Source organism: Panthera onca, chromosome A2, assembly GCF_046562875.1.
Source record: "Panthera onca isolate mPanOnc1 chromosome A2, mPanOnc1 haplotype 2, whole genome shotgun sequence".
NCBI lineage: Eukaryota > Metazoa > Chordata > Mammalia > Carnivora > Felidae > Panthera > Panthera onca.
This window is the reverse complement of record NC_138340.1, coordinates 53,908,491-53,927,083: the sequence shown is the minus strand read 5'-3', so window position 1 is coordinate 53,927,083 and position 18,593 is coordinate 53,908,491. Positions and strand designations below refer to the sequence as shown.

General features: G+C 37.8%; 1 protein-coding gene across 5 annotated transcripts in view; it reads left to right on the top strand.

The window, feature by feature from the left end:
• RAF1 (Raf-1 proto-oncogene, serine/threonine kinase) overlaps positions 1 to 18,593 on the top strand; it is an 83,543-nt gene that overhangs the window by 37,456 nt on the left and 27,494 nt on the right. For 3 of the 5 annotated variants that reach the window (XM_060631799.2, XM_060631800.3, XM_078442737.2), the window contains exon 2: positions 14,703 to 14,935. In XM_060631799.2, the coding sequence (XP_060487782.1) occupies positions 14,729 to 14,935 (207 nt within the window). In that variant the 5' untranslated portion in view covers positions 14,703 to 14,728. Of the gene's footprint in view, positions 1 to 14,702; positions 14,936 to 18,593 lie in introns of those variants that run through there. The other 2 variants (XM_060631802.3, XM_060631801.3) reach the window with 1 other exon arrangement.

The window sequence follows — 18,593 nt, the reverse complement described above, 5'->3', positions numbered from 1 at the left end:
TGGCACGTGTCAAAGTAGAAAGTAAACTAATATTGTTCAGATAGCCATACAGGCTTTGTTGAATATATGTGTTTTTCCTAGATGCTTGTTTGTGGTTCAAATTTTATGTTATATCTTACAAATAGCTATTGCTTCCTTAATAATTTATATAAATTTTAGGTTATCTAACTATGATCTCATTGTTTTTGAAGTCTTGGTTGAGTAACTCCTATAGGTCAGGTGTCATACTAAGTTCTGAGAGAACTAATGAGAACAAAGAAGGCATGCACTGTGAATCCTTAAGCTTACATACAGGTAGGTAAGGGAGGCAGACATGTAAATAGTTACAAGGTAGGAAGTGCTGTTAATATATATGTAAATAAAATGACTATGAAAAAGAGTTGGGAGTAGTAAATTACTTATGAATAGGGAGCAATGAAGGGAGGCTTTATGAGGGAGAATATTTGGTGCTTTATCTAAAGAACATTACAGAGGACCCAAGGCTTCAGTAGAGTCATACAGAATTCTACTCAGTAGAATCTAATTGCCTTCAAAGAAAGATTTCCAGAAGCAAACTTTGTACATGTTAAGGTTTTCATACTGTACAAAGACTGCGATCTCTGAAACCTTATCTGGAAGATTTTTTTTTTTTTTTAATTTAAGTTGCAAGACTGTAAATGAGTATAATCTTTGTTGTGTATGCTTTGGAGAAACATTTAAATTGGGGAAGGAATCTACATTAAGTTCAGTGAAATGGTTAACAGGACACTCTGATTTGGTATTTTCTTTGAAAGCAGAAAAGAACATCATCTCAGCAGGCAGGAAACAGAAGGCCTCATGGCAATAAAGATCATTTTAAGAAATGATAAATGAGAAAGAGAAAAGTCTATTTTTAGAGAGAGATGAATATTAGAAATTCAATATAGGGCAAGAAAATTTAGTAAATGGACTACATAGTGTATACATTGCATGCCTTAAAAATGGCGTGTTATTTAAAAGTTAGGGAACTGTGTAACCCAATCAACATTGGAGAATGGTCTCAGGTTACTGTCAGTGTATCCATTAGTTCATAGTAAATTTGGATGATAAATAAGGTCACAAAATAACTGTACCTGAGGAAAGAATGAAAATTAATATACTGAGTTTTTTAAATTCACATAGCAATGAAATACGTGAAAACTGGAAGAATTACATGAGGTAGAAGAGATGTCTTTCTAAATGTAATGTGAGATAGAATTAGCACATATGGAGAGAGTTCATTGGTAGAGCTAGGAAAGACACTTTAACCCTAGATGGATCCTTGAAAGCAATCATTCAAGCATAAGAAGATGTACTTTGAATGGGTTAATGCATTTGGAGAAATTGATGTAGGTCTAGAGATTCTGGGCCTTGGAACTACACCAGTAGCTTTCAAATTTAGTAATGATTCACATTAAACAGTACATTTAAAAAAAAGATTTATTTAAGTAATCTCTACACCCAGAACAGGGCTTGAACTTACAACCTTGATATCAGGAGTTGCACGCTCCTCTGACTGAACCAGCCACGTGCCCCTAAACTACATTTTTATAATGTGTGTGTACCTAAATCAAAGATTTCTGAAAATAGTACTTACCTGTACTATGTATGATGATACATTGTGTTCTACCTTATTTTTGAAGAAAGCTGGTCAAAATGATTTCCTGCCAACTATTGGAACATACCCCATGGTTTGAAAAAATACTGAGTTACACTGTAAGAAAGAAAGAGACTTGAGTTTCTGAAGTCTCTTCTCTGAAGAATCTGGCTAAGAAGGTAGTGATTCGTGGGGCGTGTGGCTGGCTCAATCAGTAGAGCATGCATCTCTTTATCTCCAGGTTGTGAGTTCACCACATTGGGTGTAGAGATTACTTAAAAATAAAAAAATTAAAAAAAAAAAAAGTACTGATTCTGTCCTTTTTTGAAACCATATTGGTGTTGTTTTAGTTATACCTTGAAAACGGCCGAGGCTGTTTCACTAAACAAGTTTTTAAGGTCAGGGAACTTTTGTGATAATAAAGCTACTATTTCTTACGAGTGAAGAGTGTTATCTAAAAGTTTATTTTTTATCATTGGACAAAAATGAGCTTTTAAAATTAGATTCCATATAAACTCTTTGTTACCAAAGCTATCTTCAAATGATGTCTATAACGTTCCCCTTTTAAACAATATACTTTTATGTGAGTGTTGAAAAGGTTGTATACATATCAAAAAATACATGATGAATATTTTTAATTTGTCTTTTTTTGATGTTTGTTTACTTTTGACACTATATAGCATGTATAGTCCTTTAAAGTATTTAAAAAATTTACTGCTGACTGATACATGACATTGGCCCCATTCTTCTGTTATGGAAAATTACCATTTTATCAGTGAAATCCAAATTTTTTTTTCTTAAGTGTAAAAGTATATAAAATACTCCCTATTTAAAACTTTAAATAGCTTTCTCAAAGTAGAGTTTTTCATAACTTCAAATAGTATTTTTCCTAGACAAAAAAGTCTGGTTAAATATTCTTTATTTTAAAAATTTTAGGGGCGCCTGGGTGGCTCAGTCGGTTGAGCTTCTGACTTCGGCTCAGGTCATGATCTCACCGTCTGTGAGTTCAAGCCTCGCGTCGGGCTCTGTGCTGACAGCTCAGAGCCTGGAGCCTGCTTCGGATTCTGTGTTTCCCTCTCTCTCTAACCCTCCCCCACTCATGCTCTGTCTCTCTCTGTCTCAAAAATAAAACATTTAAAAAAAATTAAAAAAATTTTTTTAAGTTTTATTTGAAGTGTAATTGACAGAATATATTAGTTTCAGGTGTAAAGCATAGTGAATTGACATTTATATATTACAAAATGTTTACCATAAGTGTAGTTACCATCTGTCACTGTACAAAGTTATTACAATATTATTGACAATATTCCCTATGCTGTACTTTTCATTCCTGTGACTTATAACTGAAAGTTTGTACCTCTTAATCTCCTTTACCTATTTGGCCCAGTCCCCCACTCCTTTCCCCTCTGGAAACCACCAGTTTTTTTTCTGTATATATGAGTCTCTTTCTGTTTTTGTTGTGTTTGTTTTGTTTTTTAGATTCCACATATAATTGAAATCATATAGTATTTGTCTTTTCTCTGACTTATTTCACTTAGTTTACTACCCTCTAGGTCAATCTCTTTTATGGCTGAGTAGTATTTGCATGGTGTGTGTGTGCGTGTGTGTGTGTGTGTGTGTGTGTGTATGTGTGTACATGTGTACACACCACATCTTCTTTATCACTTCATTTGTCGGTGGACACTTGGGCTACGTCCATATCTTGGCTATCGTAAGTAATGCTGCAGTGAACATAGGGGCGCATATATCTTTTCGAATTAGCATTTTTGTTTTCTTTGGATAAATACCCAGAAGTGGAATTACTGGATCATGTGGATCATCATCGATTTTTAATTTTTTAAGGAACTGCCATACTGTTTTCCATAGTGGCTGCACCAGTTTACATTCCCACCAACAGTATACAAGGGTTCTCTTTTCTGCACAGTCTTACCAACACTTGTTTTTATATATGTATATATGTATGTGAAATCATATGTATGGTTTCTTATATATACATTAGCCATTTTGACAGGTTTGAGGTGATAATCTCATTGTGGTTTTGATTTGCATTTCTCATATGATTAGTGATGTTGAGCATCTTTTCATGTGTCTGTTGGGGAGCTATGGTTGTTTTGTTTTTTGAAAAATGTCTGTTCAGGTCCTCTGCCCATTTTTTTTTTTAATGTTTATTTTTGAGAGAGAGTGCGTGTGCGCACGCACAAGTGGGGAAGGGGCAGAGAGAGAGGGAGACACAGAATCTGAAGCAGGCTCCAGGCCCCGAGCTGTCAGCACAGAGCCCGATGCGGGGCTCAAACCCACAAGCCATGAGATCATGACCTGAGCTGAAGTCAGACAATTAACCGACTGAGCCACCCAGGCGCCCCATGCCCATTTTTTAATCAGATTTTTTTTAATGTTTATTTTGAAAGAGATCGAGAGCATGTGTGTGTGCACAGGCAGGGAAGGTGCAAAGTGAGAAGGTGAGAGAGAGAATCCCAAGCAGGCTCTGTGCTGTCTGCATGGAGCCCAGTGCAGGGTTCCAGGTGGGGCTTGATCTCATGAACTGTAAGATCATGGCCTAAGCTGAAATCAAGAATGGCCAGAACTGAAATCAAGAGGTGGATGCTTAACCCACTAAGCCACCCAGGCACCCCTGTTTGAGTTCTGTTTGTTTGTTTATATTTTTAGAGAAAGCGAGTGGGTGAGTGGAGGAGGAGCAGAGGGAGAGGGAGAGAGAGAATCCTTATCAGGATACATGCCCAGCTTTGGAGCCCTATGTGTCACTCAATATCATGACCTGAGCCAAAATTGAGAGTCGGTCCCTTAAGTGACTGATCCACCTAGGTGCCCCTTAGAGTTCTCTATATATTTTGGGTATCGACTCCTTATTGGATATATTATTTGCAAGTATCTTTTTCCATTTAGTGGGATGCCTTTTCATTTTGTTGATAGCTTCCTTTGCTGTGCAAAAACTTTTTAGTTTGATGTGATCCCAATTGTTTTTTTTGCTTTTGTTGTCCATGCCTGAGGAGACAGATCCAAAAAAATATTACTAAATACCAGTGTCCAAGAATGTACTGCGTATGTTTTCTTTTAGGAGTTTTACAGTTTCAGGGCTTATATTTAGGTCTTTAATCCAATTTGAGTTTGTGTGTTGGGGGGGGTGTATAAGATAGTGATTTCACTCTTCTGTGTATAGCTGTCCAGTTTTCTCAACACTATTTATTGAAGAGACTGTCTTTTCACTATTGTATATTCTTGCTTCCTTTGCTTTAGATTAATTGACCACCACATAAGTGTAGGCTTATTCCTGGTCTTTCTATTCTGTTCCATTGATCTATTTGTCTATATTCAGTTTTTTGGAATAGTTTGAGATGGCTAGGTGTTAACTCTTCTTTAAATGTTTGTTAGAATTCACCTGTGAAGGCATTGGGTCCTGAACTTTTGTTAGTTTGTTATTATTACTGATTTCATTATTAGAAATCTGTCCATATTTTCTGTTCCTTCCTGATTCAGTCTTCAGATTATATATATCTAGGAATTTATTCATTTCTTGTAGGTTGTCAAATTTGTTGGTGTATAGTTTTTCATGGTCTCTTATAATTCTTCGTATTTCTGTGTGTTGACTGTAACTTCTCTTGGTTAATCAGTTTTGTTTATCTTTTCAAAGAACCAGCTCTTGTTCATCTTTCTATTTTTTTGTTCTCAATTTATTTCTGCTCTTTATTATTTCTTTCCTTCTACTAACTTTGGACTTTGTTCTTCTTTCTTCTTTTTCTAGTTTCTTTAGGTGTAAGGTTGGATCATTTGTGCCTTTTCTTTTTTCTTGAAGTTAGCCTGTGTTGCTATGAACTTCTGTCTTACAACTACTTTTGCTGTGTCCAATAGATTTTGAAACATTGGATTTTCACTTTCATTTGTCTTAAGGGTTTTTTGTTTTTGTTTTTGTTTTTGTTTTTAGTTTCTCTTTGATTTCTTTGTTGGCTCATTGGTTGTTTAGTACCACATGTGTAGCCTCCACTTTTTCCTCCATTCACTTTTTCCTGTAACTGATTTCTAATTTCATACCTTTGTGGTCAGAAAAGATGCTTGATATGATTTCAGTCTTCTTAAATTTATTGATACTTGTTTTGTGGCCTAACATGTGGTCTGTCTTGGAGAATGTTCCATGTGCACTTGAAAAGAATGTGTATTCTGCTGGTTTTGGATGAAATTTTGTATATAATAAATATGTGTGTGTACGTATAATATATGTATATAATAATAATGTGGTATAATGTGTCATTTAAAGCCACTATTTATTTAATGATTTTCGTTCTGTATGATCTATCATTGATATAAGTGGAGTGTAAAGCCCCAACTATTTTTATATTACTGTCAGTACCTTCTTACCGTGAACTCTGTGTCCATTGTGGGGCTTCAACTCAGGACCCCGAGAGCAAGAGTCACATGTTCTACTGACTGAACCAGCAAGGCATCCTGTCGATTTCACCCCTGTAGATATCTACAGTTGGATATCCTTTGTTGGATTGTTCTCTTTATCACTATGTAATGCCCTTCTTTGTCTTGTTATAGTTTTTTGTTTTAAAGTCTCTTGTCTGATAGAAGTGTTGCTACCCCATTTTTTTCACTTCCATTTTCATGAAATATCTTTTTTTTATTCACTTCCAGTCTGTATGTGTCTTTAGGCCTGAAGTGAGTCTCTTGTAGGCATCATATAGATGGGTTTTGTTTTTTTATCCATTCAGTCACCTTATGTCTTTTGATTAGAGTGTTTAGATCATTTACATTTAAAGTAATAATTGATAGATGTATATTTATCATCATTTTGTCAATTGTTTTCCTGTTGTTTTGTAGTTCTCTGTTCCTTTTTCCTTCTCTTACTCTCTTCCCTTGTGATTTGATGACTTTTTTAATGTTATGTTTGGATTCCTTTCTCTTTATTTTTTGCATATCTATTAAAGGTTTTTTTTTTGGCTTGTTACCATAAGGTTCATATATAATTTCCTGTGTATATAGCAGTCTATTTGAAGTTGATGATCTCTTAAGTTCATACATTGTAAAAACACTACATTTTTACTTCCTCCACATTTTATGTATATGAATTCACATTTTACATCTTTTATTTTGTGTATCCCTTAACTAATTATTGTAGACATAATTGATTTTACTATTTTTGTCTTTTAACCTTCATACTCACTTTATATATAAGTGATTGATCTTTTAGCTTTATGGTATGTTTGCTTTTAGCAGTGAAGTTTTTTTTCTTTCATAATTTTCTTACAGCCTTTTCTTTTCCACTTAAAGAAGTCCCTTTAACATTTCTTGTAAGGCCGGTTTTAGTGGTTACGAATACCATTTGTTTGTCGAGGAAACTCTATCTCTCCTTCAATTTTGAATGATAACTTTGCTGGGATGAGTATTATTCTTTATAGGTTTTTTTTTTCCTTTTAGTACTTTGAACATTCCCTCTGAACTGCAAAATTTCTGCTGAACAATCAGCTCATAACCGTATGGTGTTTCTCTTGTATGTAACTAGTTGCTTTTCTCTTGCTGCTTTTAAGATTATCTGTTTATCAGATAATCAGATAACTTTTGACATTTTAATTTTTATGTATCTTTGTTTGGATTCTTTGGGTTTATCTTGTTTGGTGCTTTTTTTTGCTTCCTGTCTTTGGATGTCCATTTCCTTTCCCAGGTTAGGGACATTTTTAGCTGTTATTTCTTCAAATAAGTTCTGCCCCTTTCTCTCTTCTCTCGGAACCCTATAATACTAATGTTATTACAGTTGACATTGTCTCAGAGTTCTTAACCTATCCTCATTAAAAAAATGTTTTTTTGGGGGGCACCTGGGTGGCTTAGTCAGTTAAGCATCTGACTCTTGATTTCGGCTCAGGTCATGATCCCAAGGTCATGAGATTGAGCCTTGTGTTGGACTCTTCGCTGGGCCTAGAGCCTGCTTAAGCAGGCCTTGAGCCTGGGTGGCTCAGTTGGTTAAGCATCTGACTTAATCTTAGGTCATGATCTTGCAGTTCATGGGTTCGAGCCTTGTGTTGGGCTCAGTGCTGACAGCTTGGAGCCTAGAACCTGCTTTGAATTCTCTCCCTCTGCCCCCACCCCCCACCCCACCCGCTTGCATCTCTCTCTCAAATAAACATTAAAAAAAAAAAATTCTCTCCCTCTACTTCTCCCTCTCAAAAAAAATTTTTTTTTCCTTTTTGCCATTTAGCTTGGTGATTTCAACTGTGCTGTCTTCAAGATGAGTGATCTGTACTTCTGCATCCTCTTATCTGCTGTTGATTTTCTGTAGTGCATTTTTCATTTCAGTTATTGTATTTTTCAGCTCTGATTTGTTCTTTTTATATTTTTTCTTTGTTGAAGTTCTCACTGAGTTCATCTACTCTTCTCTCAAGTCCCATGAGTATCTTTATAACCATTACTTTGATTGCTTATCTCTGTTTCATTTAGTTCTTTTTTCTGAGGTGTTGTCTTATTCTTTCATTTGGCACATATTCTTCAATCTCCTGATTTTGTTTGACTCTCTCTTTCTGTGTATTAGATAGGTCAGTTCTATCTTCTGGTCTTGAAAGTAGTGACTTTAAGTAGAAGGTGACTTGTGGGGCCTAGTAGTTCAATCCCCCCTGGTCACCAGAACCAGGTGTTTCAGAGGTGTCTCCTGTGTGGCCCTCCTGTTGCAACTGGGCTGTGACTGCTTTAGGCAGGTTGATGTTGCTAGTCCTCAGCCTGTCTGGCTACCGTGACTGAGTGTGACTACGGTGGACACACTGGTTGGCAGGATTGGCTCCTAGCACAGTAGGCTGTTGTGGGTGTGTTGGTGAGAGGGGCACCAGTCATGTCTGAGGCTGCCCACTGGGTGTGGTGGGGCAGAAGTTGTTTTAGGGGGCTGCTGGTCCCCACTGAGGATGTCCACTTGTTGTGGCAGGATGGGAGCGGTTTTGGAGGGTCACCTGCTATAGCAGTGGGGCAGGTTCACTGGGGAACACTGGGGCAGGTGACTGGTGGTAGCAAGGTAGAAGGAGGGTGTCAGAACTGACTCCCACCAGCTAAGCTGAAGGGGGTGGGGTAGGGGGGAGACATTCACTAGGCTTTCCCTTCCTGGAGAAAGATCCTACAGATCCCTGCCCTTTCAGCACACACCCTAAAATTAGTCAGTAAATTTCCTTCATAAATAATCCAGGTTCTTTTCAGACTGCTGTCCTTGTGCTGAGTCTTGGAGTGCATGATATGTGCTGGCCATTTAAGAGTAGAGTCTCAGTTTTCCAAAACCCTCTGGCTCTCCTGGAGTTAAGCCCTGCTGATTTTTTTTTTTTTTTTTTAATATTCATTTCTATTAGAGAGAGATAGAGTGCAAGCAGGGGAGGAGCAGAGAGAGAAGGAGACAAAGAATCCAAAGCAAGCTCCAGGCTCTGAGCTGTCAGCACAGAGCCTGACACAGGGCTTGAACTCAGGAACCGTGAGATCTTGACTTGAGTTGGAGTTGGATGCTTAACCAAATGAGACACCTGGTGCCCCTAGCCCTGCTGATTTTTAAAGCCAGATGTTGTGGGGTTGTGTGGGGTAAGGATTGGGGTGGGGATTGCTTTATGTAGGGCTAGATTCTCTTGTTCCCCAGGGAAGACCTGCTTGCCTGTGATATCCCTTCTGCTTGTGAGTCACCACCCTGGGGGTTTGGTTCCCAGCTGTCTCTGCCCCTCTTAACCTTTTCAATATGGCCCTTAAAAAATATCTTTAATTGAGACAGTACTATTCTGCTAGTCTTTGGGTCATTTTCAGAGTGAGTTGCACTTGATGTTGGTGCAGCCTTGATGTTGCTGTAGGAGGACGTGAGTTTAGGATCCTCCTACTCCACAATCTTCTCAAGCTTCCCTGGATAAATACTCTCTAAATTAGACCTTTAGCCAGTACATTGCGGTGGCAATCCTTCCCTGGGAGGTCTTGCTTTTGTAAACTAGTTTTCAAGTTGTTTCTTGTTTAGCTCTATGGCTTTGGCTCTGATAGGAGTTTGTTGACAGTTTATTGACATTACAAATAATGCTGCAGTAAATATTCCAGTGTACTTTAGTAGTGCTGGGTATTTCTGTAGTGCTGGCTGGGTTTTTTTCCCTTATAAGATAGATTGTCAAATGGTATATGAATTCAAATATTTAAACGGCTAATAGAAACTATTAGATTGTTAGATTAAGTTTACAGTCTTGCCAGCAAGTATGAGAAGTAGATTTCCTCAGATGCCTGTGATGGATGTTTTCCTTTTCTGTCTTTTATATTTTATAAATCTGATGTTAAAAATAGTATTTTACTTTTCAAATTTCACATTTTTCTACTATATATATGTGTGTGTGTATATATATATATATACATATATATGTATATATATATATATATATATATACACAAATCACGTATGTTTATGGCCTCTGTGTTTCTTTTTTTAAAATTTTTTAAAAAATGTCTTTGTTTATTTTTGAGAGAGAGAGAGAGCACAAGCAGGAGAGGGACAGAGAGAGAGGGAGTACAGAATCCGAAACAGGCTCCAGGCTCAGAGCTGTTAGCACAGAGCCCAACGTGGGGCTCAGACTCGTGAACCGCAAGATCATGACCTGAGCTGAAGTTGGATCCTTAACTGACTGAGCCAGCCAGGTGCCCCCGTGGCCTTGTGTTTCTATTCTGTGAATTTAGTTCCCTGTTTTTTTCAGTGGCATTGTTCATGTTTTTGTTAATTTTTAGGAGATCTTTGTATATTAGAAATAGTAATCCTTTATAGGGAGATACATCTTTTTAAAAATGATTGATTTCGGGATTCCTGGGTGGCTTAGTCTGTTAAGCATCTGACTTCAGCTCAGGTCATGATCTCATGGTTCAGAGGAGTTCAAGCCCCACGATGGGCTCTGTGCTGACAGTTCAGAGCCTGGAGCCTGCTTCAGAGTCTGTGTCTGTCTCTCTCTGCCCCTTCCCCTCCCTCCCTCCCTCCCTCCTTCTCCCTCCCTCCCTCCCTCTCTCTCTCTCTCTCTCTCTCTCTCTCTCTCTCTCAAAAATAAATGAACATTAAAAATTTTTTTTAAATGAATGATTTTTTTTTCTAACATAGTGAATTTCTCCATTCATAAGAGAATGCATTTGTTTTGAAACTTTTCCTTGGAATTGTGAAAGACTTCACATTTAGAAGCTGATTTCTGTTTTGGACTATCTAGTTTTAGTATGTCTCTAGATATGTATTGTGAGTGTTTATGTGAATTTTAGCTGAGATTTGGTCAGCATATCAGGGAGAGATAAATACAGAGGCTAGATTTGCATTTATGTTATATTAATGTTTATTTGAGGGTAGTATTAATGGGGTTTCTGAATGTCTTCAGTTAAGACAAGTAGGTTGATGCTGAATGGTTTTTAGAAGCTTTTTCTTATTTTCAGATGTGTGCCCTTTAGTAAACTGGTTAAGGAATACCTTGGCTTAGAACTTCTAATGAGGAACAGGTTAGTGGTGTCTCTATCACTATTGGAGGGCAGGGAGGGCAGTTAGTAGGGCTCTTGGCTTTTCTAGCCTCTCTGTTGACCTGAGTATGCCTTACAAATAAGAATCATCGTTTTGTATGAGTGACGTGAGAAAAGCTGGGAAACACTCTTAACATGCTTCTTAGCCTAGTAAGTGAATTTGATAAACACACAGAAAAATAAAAATAATGAATGAGAAGTAATCTAAAACTTGAGAATTGAAGTGGGTGTACTTTTGGTTAACAGTTATTGTAGTATATTCTATAGTAAGCACTGGCAGTGTTATTTTCTAAGTGCTTACAAGACTTAGAATTCATCATAAAATAAGTATGTTTTTGGAGTTAGGCCACATTTAAGTCTTGTAATTGGGTTCTTTAGCTAATAGTTTATAGTACAGGCCACATTTAAGTCTTGTAATTGGGTTCTTTAGCTAATAGTTTATAGTACAGTCTCTACCCCCATCCTCAATGAAATTTAGGATGCTATTACTACAGTTTGTTGTTTGCTAGTGGTCGATATTTTTTTAAAGGTGTACTACTAAATGGAGATTTAATTCACATTTACTAGTTCTAACAGATCTGTTTTATAAAAAAATTATGTTTTGCAGCATCATTCTGGTCTCTAACTTAATTCATTTAATAAATATTTGAGTGCCTTCATGTCCTTAGTCCATTCTTATGGACTAAGAATACAGTAGTGAATGGGATTTGGCAGGGTCCTGCCCTTGTGGAGCAGAAGGAGGGTGGAGGGTACTAACCTAAATCTGTGAACAATTTAACATAGTAGTAAGTGCCATGAAGAAAACAGGCAGGGTTATTTGATGGGGGTTGGAAAGGGTGGGGTATTTTGGCTGGGATGACTAGGGAAATCATCTCTAAAGTAATCTTTTAGGTGAAGTCTTTAATCATGTGAAAAAGCCAACTTGCTTGTTTCTGAAAGTATCAGCCTTCCAGGTGAAGGGAACAAGAAATTCAAAAGTCCTGAGACTTTAAGCTTGATGTGTTCACAAAGGAGTTTGGCTTATATTCTGAGTCTTCAGTAGAGGAGGAATATGTTGAGTTGCATCTTTAAGGTTGCTTTGGGTGCTCTATATCTAGATCATAGGAGCCACATAATTTCAGACTAGTGAGATGCTCAGATGAGCCCTCATTCTTCATCTTTCTCCCTCTCATCTGGTTCTAAATTCATTCATCTCTTAGTTGGGGAGAAAGATATAGGGAAAGGAAGAGCTGTGGGTGCCCCTAAAAAATGACCTCATGGTAATGGAGGGATAGAATTAGGATTGTGAAGGGGGCTCAGGTTTATATGTCAGAGGAGGTGGGAGGCAATGTGTGACAGTCCTGACACTTGAAGGCTGTGGTATTTTGTCCTGCCTCCCACTTAGACAAATAAAATAGGCTTTATAGAAGTTTACAGTTGTAGTAGTAAAACACACACACAAAAGATCCCCCCAAAAAGAAGATAGGTAATATATAAAAAGTAAAAATTTCTCACAATCCTTCTGAAACAATCACTGTTAATACTTTATTATTGTAGGTTTTCTCACCTCTTTATAAATCAAGATTTTCCTCCCTCTTTCTAGATTAATATAAAAGATTCAAAATATATTTTGCATCTTTTATTTTGTCTTGGATGGCTTTTTTCCATCTGCACATACAAATTACTTCATTTATCACATAGATATTAACGTTTGTTGAATTCCCTATTAAGTATTTGGTCCCCCAATTTTTTTAAGTGTATCTATTTATTTTTTTTTTGAGAGAGAGAGGGAGAGAATCCCAAGCAGGCTCCACGCTGTCAGTGCAGAGCCGGATGTGGGGCTCGAATTCACAAACCGTGAGATCATGACCTGAGCTGAAATCAAGAGTTGAAGGCTTAACCCACTGAGCCACCCAGGTGTCCCTGGTTTCCCAGTTTTTCAAGGATATGAACACTGCTGTAATGAAGATGCTTATACATGTATCTTTTTAAGTTCTTATTTAAATTTAGTTAACATACAGTGTAATATTGATTTCAGGTGTACAATTTCGTGATTCAGCACTTAAATACAACACCTGGTGCTTATCACAAGTGTGCTCCTTAATCCCCATCACCTGTGTCCCCCCCCGTCTCTCCACTGGTAACCATCAGTTCTCCATAGTTTCTTGAGTCTGTTTCTTGGTTTGCCCCCTCTCTTTTTCCTTATGATTGTTTGTTACATATATCTTTAAACACTTGCCTTACACTTCTGTAGGATAAATTCCTAGAGTGCAATTGAATACTAAGTCAATCTTGAAAGTTTCTCAGATGTAAAATGGGATGTGAGTCCTACCTAGAGTATTTCTCTAAGGATTAGGTTGGATAATGTGAGTGGGATGTATGTAGTATGTATTGCCTCATATAGTAGGCAAGTAGTAAATGGTAGATATTATTAATAATAAGACAAAATAAGTTTCTTTTTTTTTTAATTTTTATTTTATTTTTAACATTTTTTATTTATTTTTGAGACAGGGAGAGACAGAGCATGAACAGGGGAGGGTCAGAGAGAGGGAGACACAGAATCTGAAACAGGCTCCAGGCTCTGAGCTGTCAGCACAGAGCCCGACGCGGGGCTCGAACTCATGGACCGCGAGATCATGACCTGAGCCAAAGTCGGACGCTTTAACCGACTGAGCCACCCAGGCGCCCCAAGACAAAATAAGTTTCTAAGGGAGGAAGGTGTGAGAAGGATGGGATTCCCTATCAATCTCACCCTTTTCTAAAGAAGGAGATAAACCTCACTTCTGCATGATTGCTGACTCCCAGTCAGTGTCAGGGTGTTGTGTGTCCTAACTGCACACTCTTTGTCTTACCACCATTGTGTGACTGTGGACTACTGTTGCAGTTTTCTTGTTGCCCAGTTAAAACATTTGGTTATTTTTGGTTCGGTGACTGTCTCTGCTTGCTCCTGTTTGTAAGCTTCATTTTTGTACCAAAACTGAAATGTGAATGTTATGGTGGAAAGTTTATGGACTTTAAATTTAAACATATGTATATCTGGTTATTTTACCTATCACCTGGGTGCTCTTCAGCAAGTAGTGGTGATTTTTCTGTGCCTTGTTTAAAGAGTGGATGGAGGAAGGAATTTAAAATATTTGGGATCTTCATAAAAAAATTAAATGAGATAATTTATATATCAGTGTCTAATACACATCCTAGACATACTAATTTCTTTTTCTTCCTTTAAGGCAGAAAATTATGGCTTACACATTTTTTTAAAAAATTTCACCTGTTTAAATTTCACATGTTACTGATATACAAGGGTAGTCACTCACACTTAAAATACAATAACTAAAGAAGAAGAGAAATGTAATTTAAAAAGTGTTAGACTAGAAGTCAGGAAACCTGGCTGGGCCCATGTTCCAGGTTGGTATAAGTGGTGGTATAACCCTTGATACATCTTTTGATCCCTATTCCCTATTCTCGTTTTTGAGTTGTCTATGAAATATTTTATGGAAATATACTAACATAAAAGTTTTTGATTAATTGAGTTAAGCAGAGGGTGTTACTTATGAGAACGTCCACATACTACTATTTTCACAATTACTCTATGTTGTTGAGTTGCTTTTTTCTAGAATTAAATTTTTGTCTTTTTTTTAACTAGGTTTAAGTGTTGTGTAAGCTGCATCAATGGAGCACATACAAGGGGCCTGGAAGACGATCAGCAATGGCTTTGGATTCAAAGATGCAGTGTTTGATGGCCCCAGCTGCATCTCCCCTACAATAGTTCAGCCATTTGGCTTTCAGCGTCGGGCATCAGATGATGGCAAACTTACGGACTCTTCTAAGACAAGCAACACTATCCGTGTTTTCTTGCCAAACAAGCAAAGAACAGTGGTATGTAAATGTTCCTCTCAGTAAGTTTAGCTGGCCATCTGCCTATAAAAAGCATTTTGGATAATTTCACTCACTTTATAGACAGGCAAAATTGTCACTTAGTGTCTTTATTAATTGGCTTTCCAGTTGCAGATTTTATTGCTTTATATTACTATGTTCCTTCCATACCTCCCACTTTTCCCCACCCCTTGGCCTTCCTTCAGTTGTTATTCTCGCCTGGAATGTCTTCTTTTGAAAAGCTCCCTTAGACTGTTCCAGTCAATTTTATGTATATATGTATTATGGATATTAAAGCAAAATGCTCACTTAAATTTTTTGGATGTTATAGTTGAGTATATAGAAGAAAATAAAATTACCTAGAAAAAATTATTTTGGTAAGTTTTGTAGGCCCTGGGCAAAGCTGGAGGTAGCTTAGAAAGCACAGCATCTTCCTCTTTTCCTGGGCACTGACACTAGCCAGTTATGTCTGCACAGTTCATTTTTGTAGTACCAGCAACAGGTTCATACTAGTAGCATCATGGTGGGACACTGCCACTTGGTTTTCTGACATAGAGTTCTAACTTTTCTGAGAAATAACTGCTCAAAATAGTTCCTTACTATCTTGGTGGAAAAAACCCCACCTGGTTAAAAAAGGAAAGTGAAGTTGTGCTAATTTTGCTTGGTGGAACATTTGAGAAAACCTTAGTTCAAAAACTTCCACGCTTCCTCCTTTCCCACTCCCCATTCTTTGAGTAAAATCAGTGCATTGGGCTTTTCTTTGTACCTGGGTGAGACAAAGTTCTGAGGTTGGAAAGTCCAGTCCAGAGTTCTGTTTTTGACAGTTCCACTCCCCTCTCCCAGTTTACTAATAAATTCCTTTATACTTCTTTTGTGAACTTAAGAAGGAGACTCCCAGTTATAGTGTTGTACCTTTACATACATTTTAAACTGAAGGCAAAACTCAAAAGGTATTTGAGTATTATTTTTGTTCCCCTTCCTAAAAATAAAAGTTGAATGGCTGGCAAAATAAATAGTAATAACCTCCTTAATATTTCAAAAGTGGCCTTTCATTTGCAAGGTGATTTTTTTACTTACTGTTATTGTTCATTCATCTTCTTATTTTTTTATTTTTTATTAAAAAAATTTTTTTTAAAGCTTTATTTATTTTTGAGACAGAGGGAGACAGAGCATGAGCAGGGGAGGGGCAGAGAGAGAGAGGGAGACACAGAATCCGAAGCAGGCTCCAGGCTCTGAGCTGTCAGCACAGAGCCTGATGCGGGGCTTGAACTCACAAACTGTGAGATCATGCGCTGAGCCGAAACGCTTAACTGACTGAGCCACCCAGGCGCCCCCATTCATCTTCTTTCTAACCTTAAATGGAGAGCCCAGGTGGGAAGTGTGAATGTAATGGGAAGCTAAGACTAGCTGAAGACCGTGTGGTACTGCTTCAGGCTAATACTGTGCCTGTCTTCCCCATTCCCATCTCCTGCCGGGTTGCCTGGAAGACTGGGAAACTTAGTTTGGCATAATGATTAATTAAGTATATGGACCTTTAAGACAACCACGCTCAAATATAAATCCCTGTATTGCCTTTTATTATCGTCTAGATAAGTTACATAATATTTTGAGCCCCTGTTTCCTCACCTTAATGAAATGAGGCTCATGCTGAATATACAGTAGCTGATTCATAAGTAAAATGGTAGCTATGATTATTTGAATTTTTCTACATCTTTGTAGCCCTTGACAGCTTTCAGTTGAGCACAATCGGTAGTTGGGAACAAGTGATTTGGAAGCTTGGCTTCTCCTAAGGCTCTAGCAGATAAAATTAGTTTCTCCCATTTCTTTGACCAGAGATGGACCATCTTCTTTCAGCTGGCACGTATCTTCAGGGGAGCATTGGTGGAAGGAGTCATTTACTGGCCAGCACCATGAGTCAGCAGTTTCTAATCATTCCCAGGTTACTTCACTGCTTGGAACCTAAAATGACCCTCCTAATCACTTAGTAGGCTCCAGAAATAAGATTTAACTAATTTCAACATGTATCCATGGGGAGGTGTAGAGAGGAGAATGGCAGAAAGTGTATATATATGATTTAAATAATTGTAGGAGTATAATTGGTAGTTGCATTTTCTTTTTTTTTTTTTTTAATTAAAGTTTATTTATTTATTTTGAGAGAGAAAGAGCACAAGCAGGTGAGGGGCAGAGAGGAGAGACGGAATCCCAAACAGGCTCCATCAGCACAGGGCCTGATGAGGAGGCTCAAACTTATGGACTGTAAGATCATGATCTGAGCTAAAAACCAAGACACTTGCCGACTGAGCTACCCATGAACACCATTTTAGAGTTGCTTTTACAAAAACTTTTTTCTTGGGGCGCCTGGATGGGTTAGTGAGTTAAGGGTCCGATTCAGCTGAGGTCATGATCTCACGGTTCATGGGTTCAAGCCCTGCGTCGGGCTCTGCTGACAAGTCAGAGCCTGGAGCCTGCTTCAGATTCTGTGTCTCCCTCTCTGCCCCTCCCCTGCTCGCACTCTGTCTCTGTCTCTCAACAATAAATAAAAGTTAAAAAAATTTTTTTTCTTGTCATTTATTTTGTAAATATGTGTCTCTTTGCCACTCCTTGTTATTAGATGGGTGCTTGGACCATAGCTGAGGACCATTAATTACCATTACAATCAACTGACGGCTAAAATACAGATTCCTGGGCTTCATTCAAGTTCAACTTAATCAGAATCCTTGGATGTGTTGGAGGGGAGAAGCTGGGAATCTTTATTTTCATAAGTTCCTTGGATGATTCTAATGCCAGCCACATTTGGGAACCCCACTTGGATTAGAGAATATTTAAAGAACTATCTAGCTCTTAGAGTATGTGGTTTTTTTTTTTTTTTAATGTTTATTCATTTTTTTGAGAAAGAGCATGAGTGGGGGAGGGGCAGAGAGAGAAGGGGAGACACAGAATCTGAAGCAGGCTCCAGGCTCTGAGCTGTCAGAACAGAGCCTGACTCAGCTCAAACTCATGAACTGTGAGATCACGACCTGAGCTGAAGTTGGACGCTTAACCAGCTAAGCCACCCAGGTGCCCCTAGAGTCTGTGACTTTAATGAAGATTAATGATATGGCACCTTATATTTTTCAAAGCTCTACTGCATAGTATTTGATGCAAGTAATGATTCTGTTAGTGTGTGTTTGTTAGTCTTCATTGTCCTCATTCTTGATGTCTTATCTTCATAGTTCAGATCAGTATATCTCACTTTTACTTAGTTTTTTTTCCTGAAAACTGTAAGTTAGTGGGTCTAAGGGTATAACTACTTCAAGAAACCTAAAATAAACTTGCTATGGAACATTTTAAATAAATACTTTAGACTTTTCAAATAGATCCAAACATATGCTCTTACCTGCCTTTAGGAAGGAGCTGGTTTGGCCACTGTCAGCTGTCACACTTTAACTGAGCACAGGAGCTCCACTGTGGGCAATTTACAAGTACCATAGATCTACATTTTGTTCTCCTTACTGGCCATACTCACTCTAGTTGCGTCAGTTTTAATTAACTTTATTGGCTTTAAAAACAAAATGTATGGGGCTTTTATCAAAACTCTTAAAGTCTTATTCAAAAAAATTTTTTTAATGTTTATTTTGAGAGAGAGAGAGAGAGCACAAGCAGGGAAGGGGCAGGGAGAGAG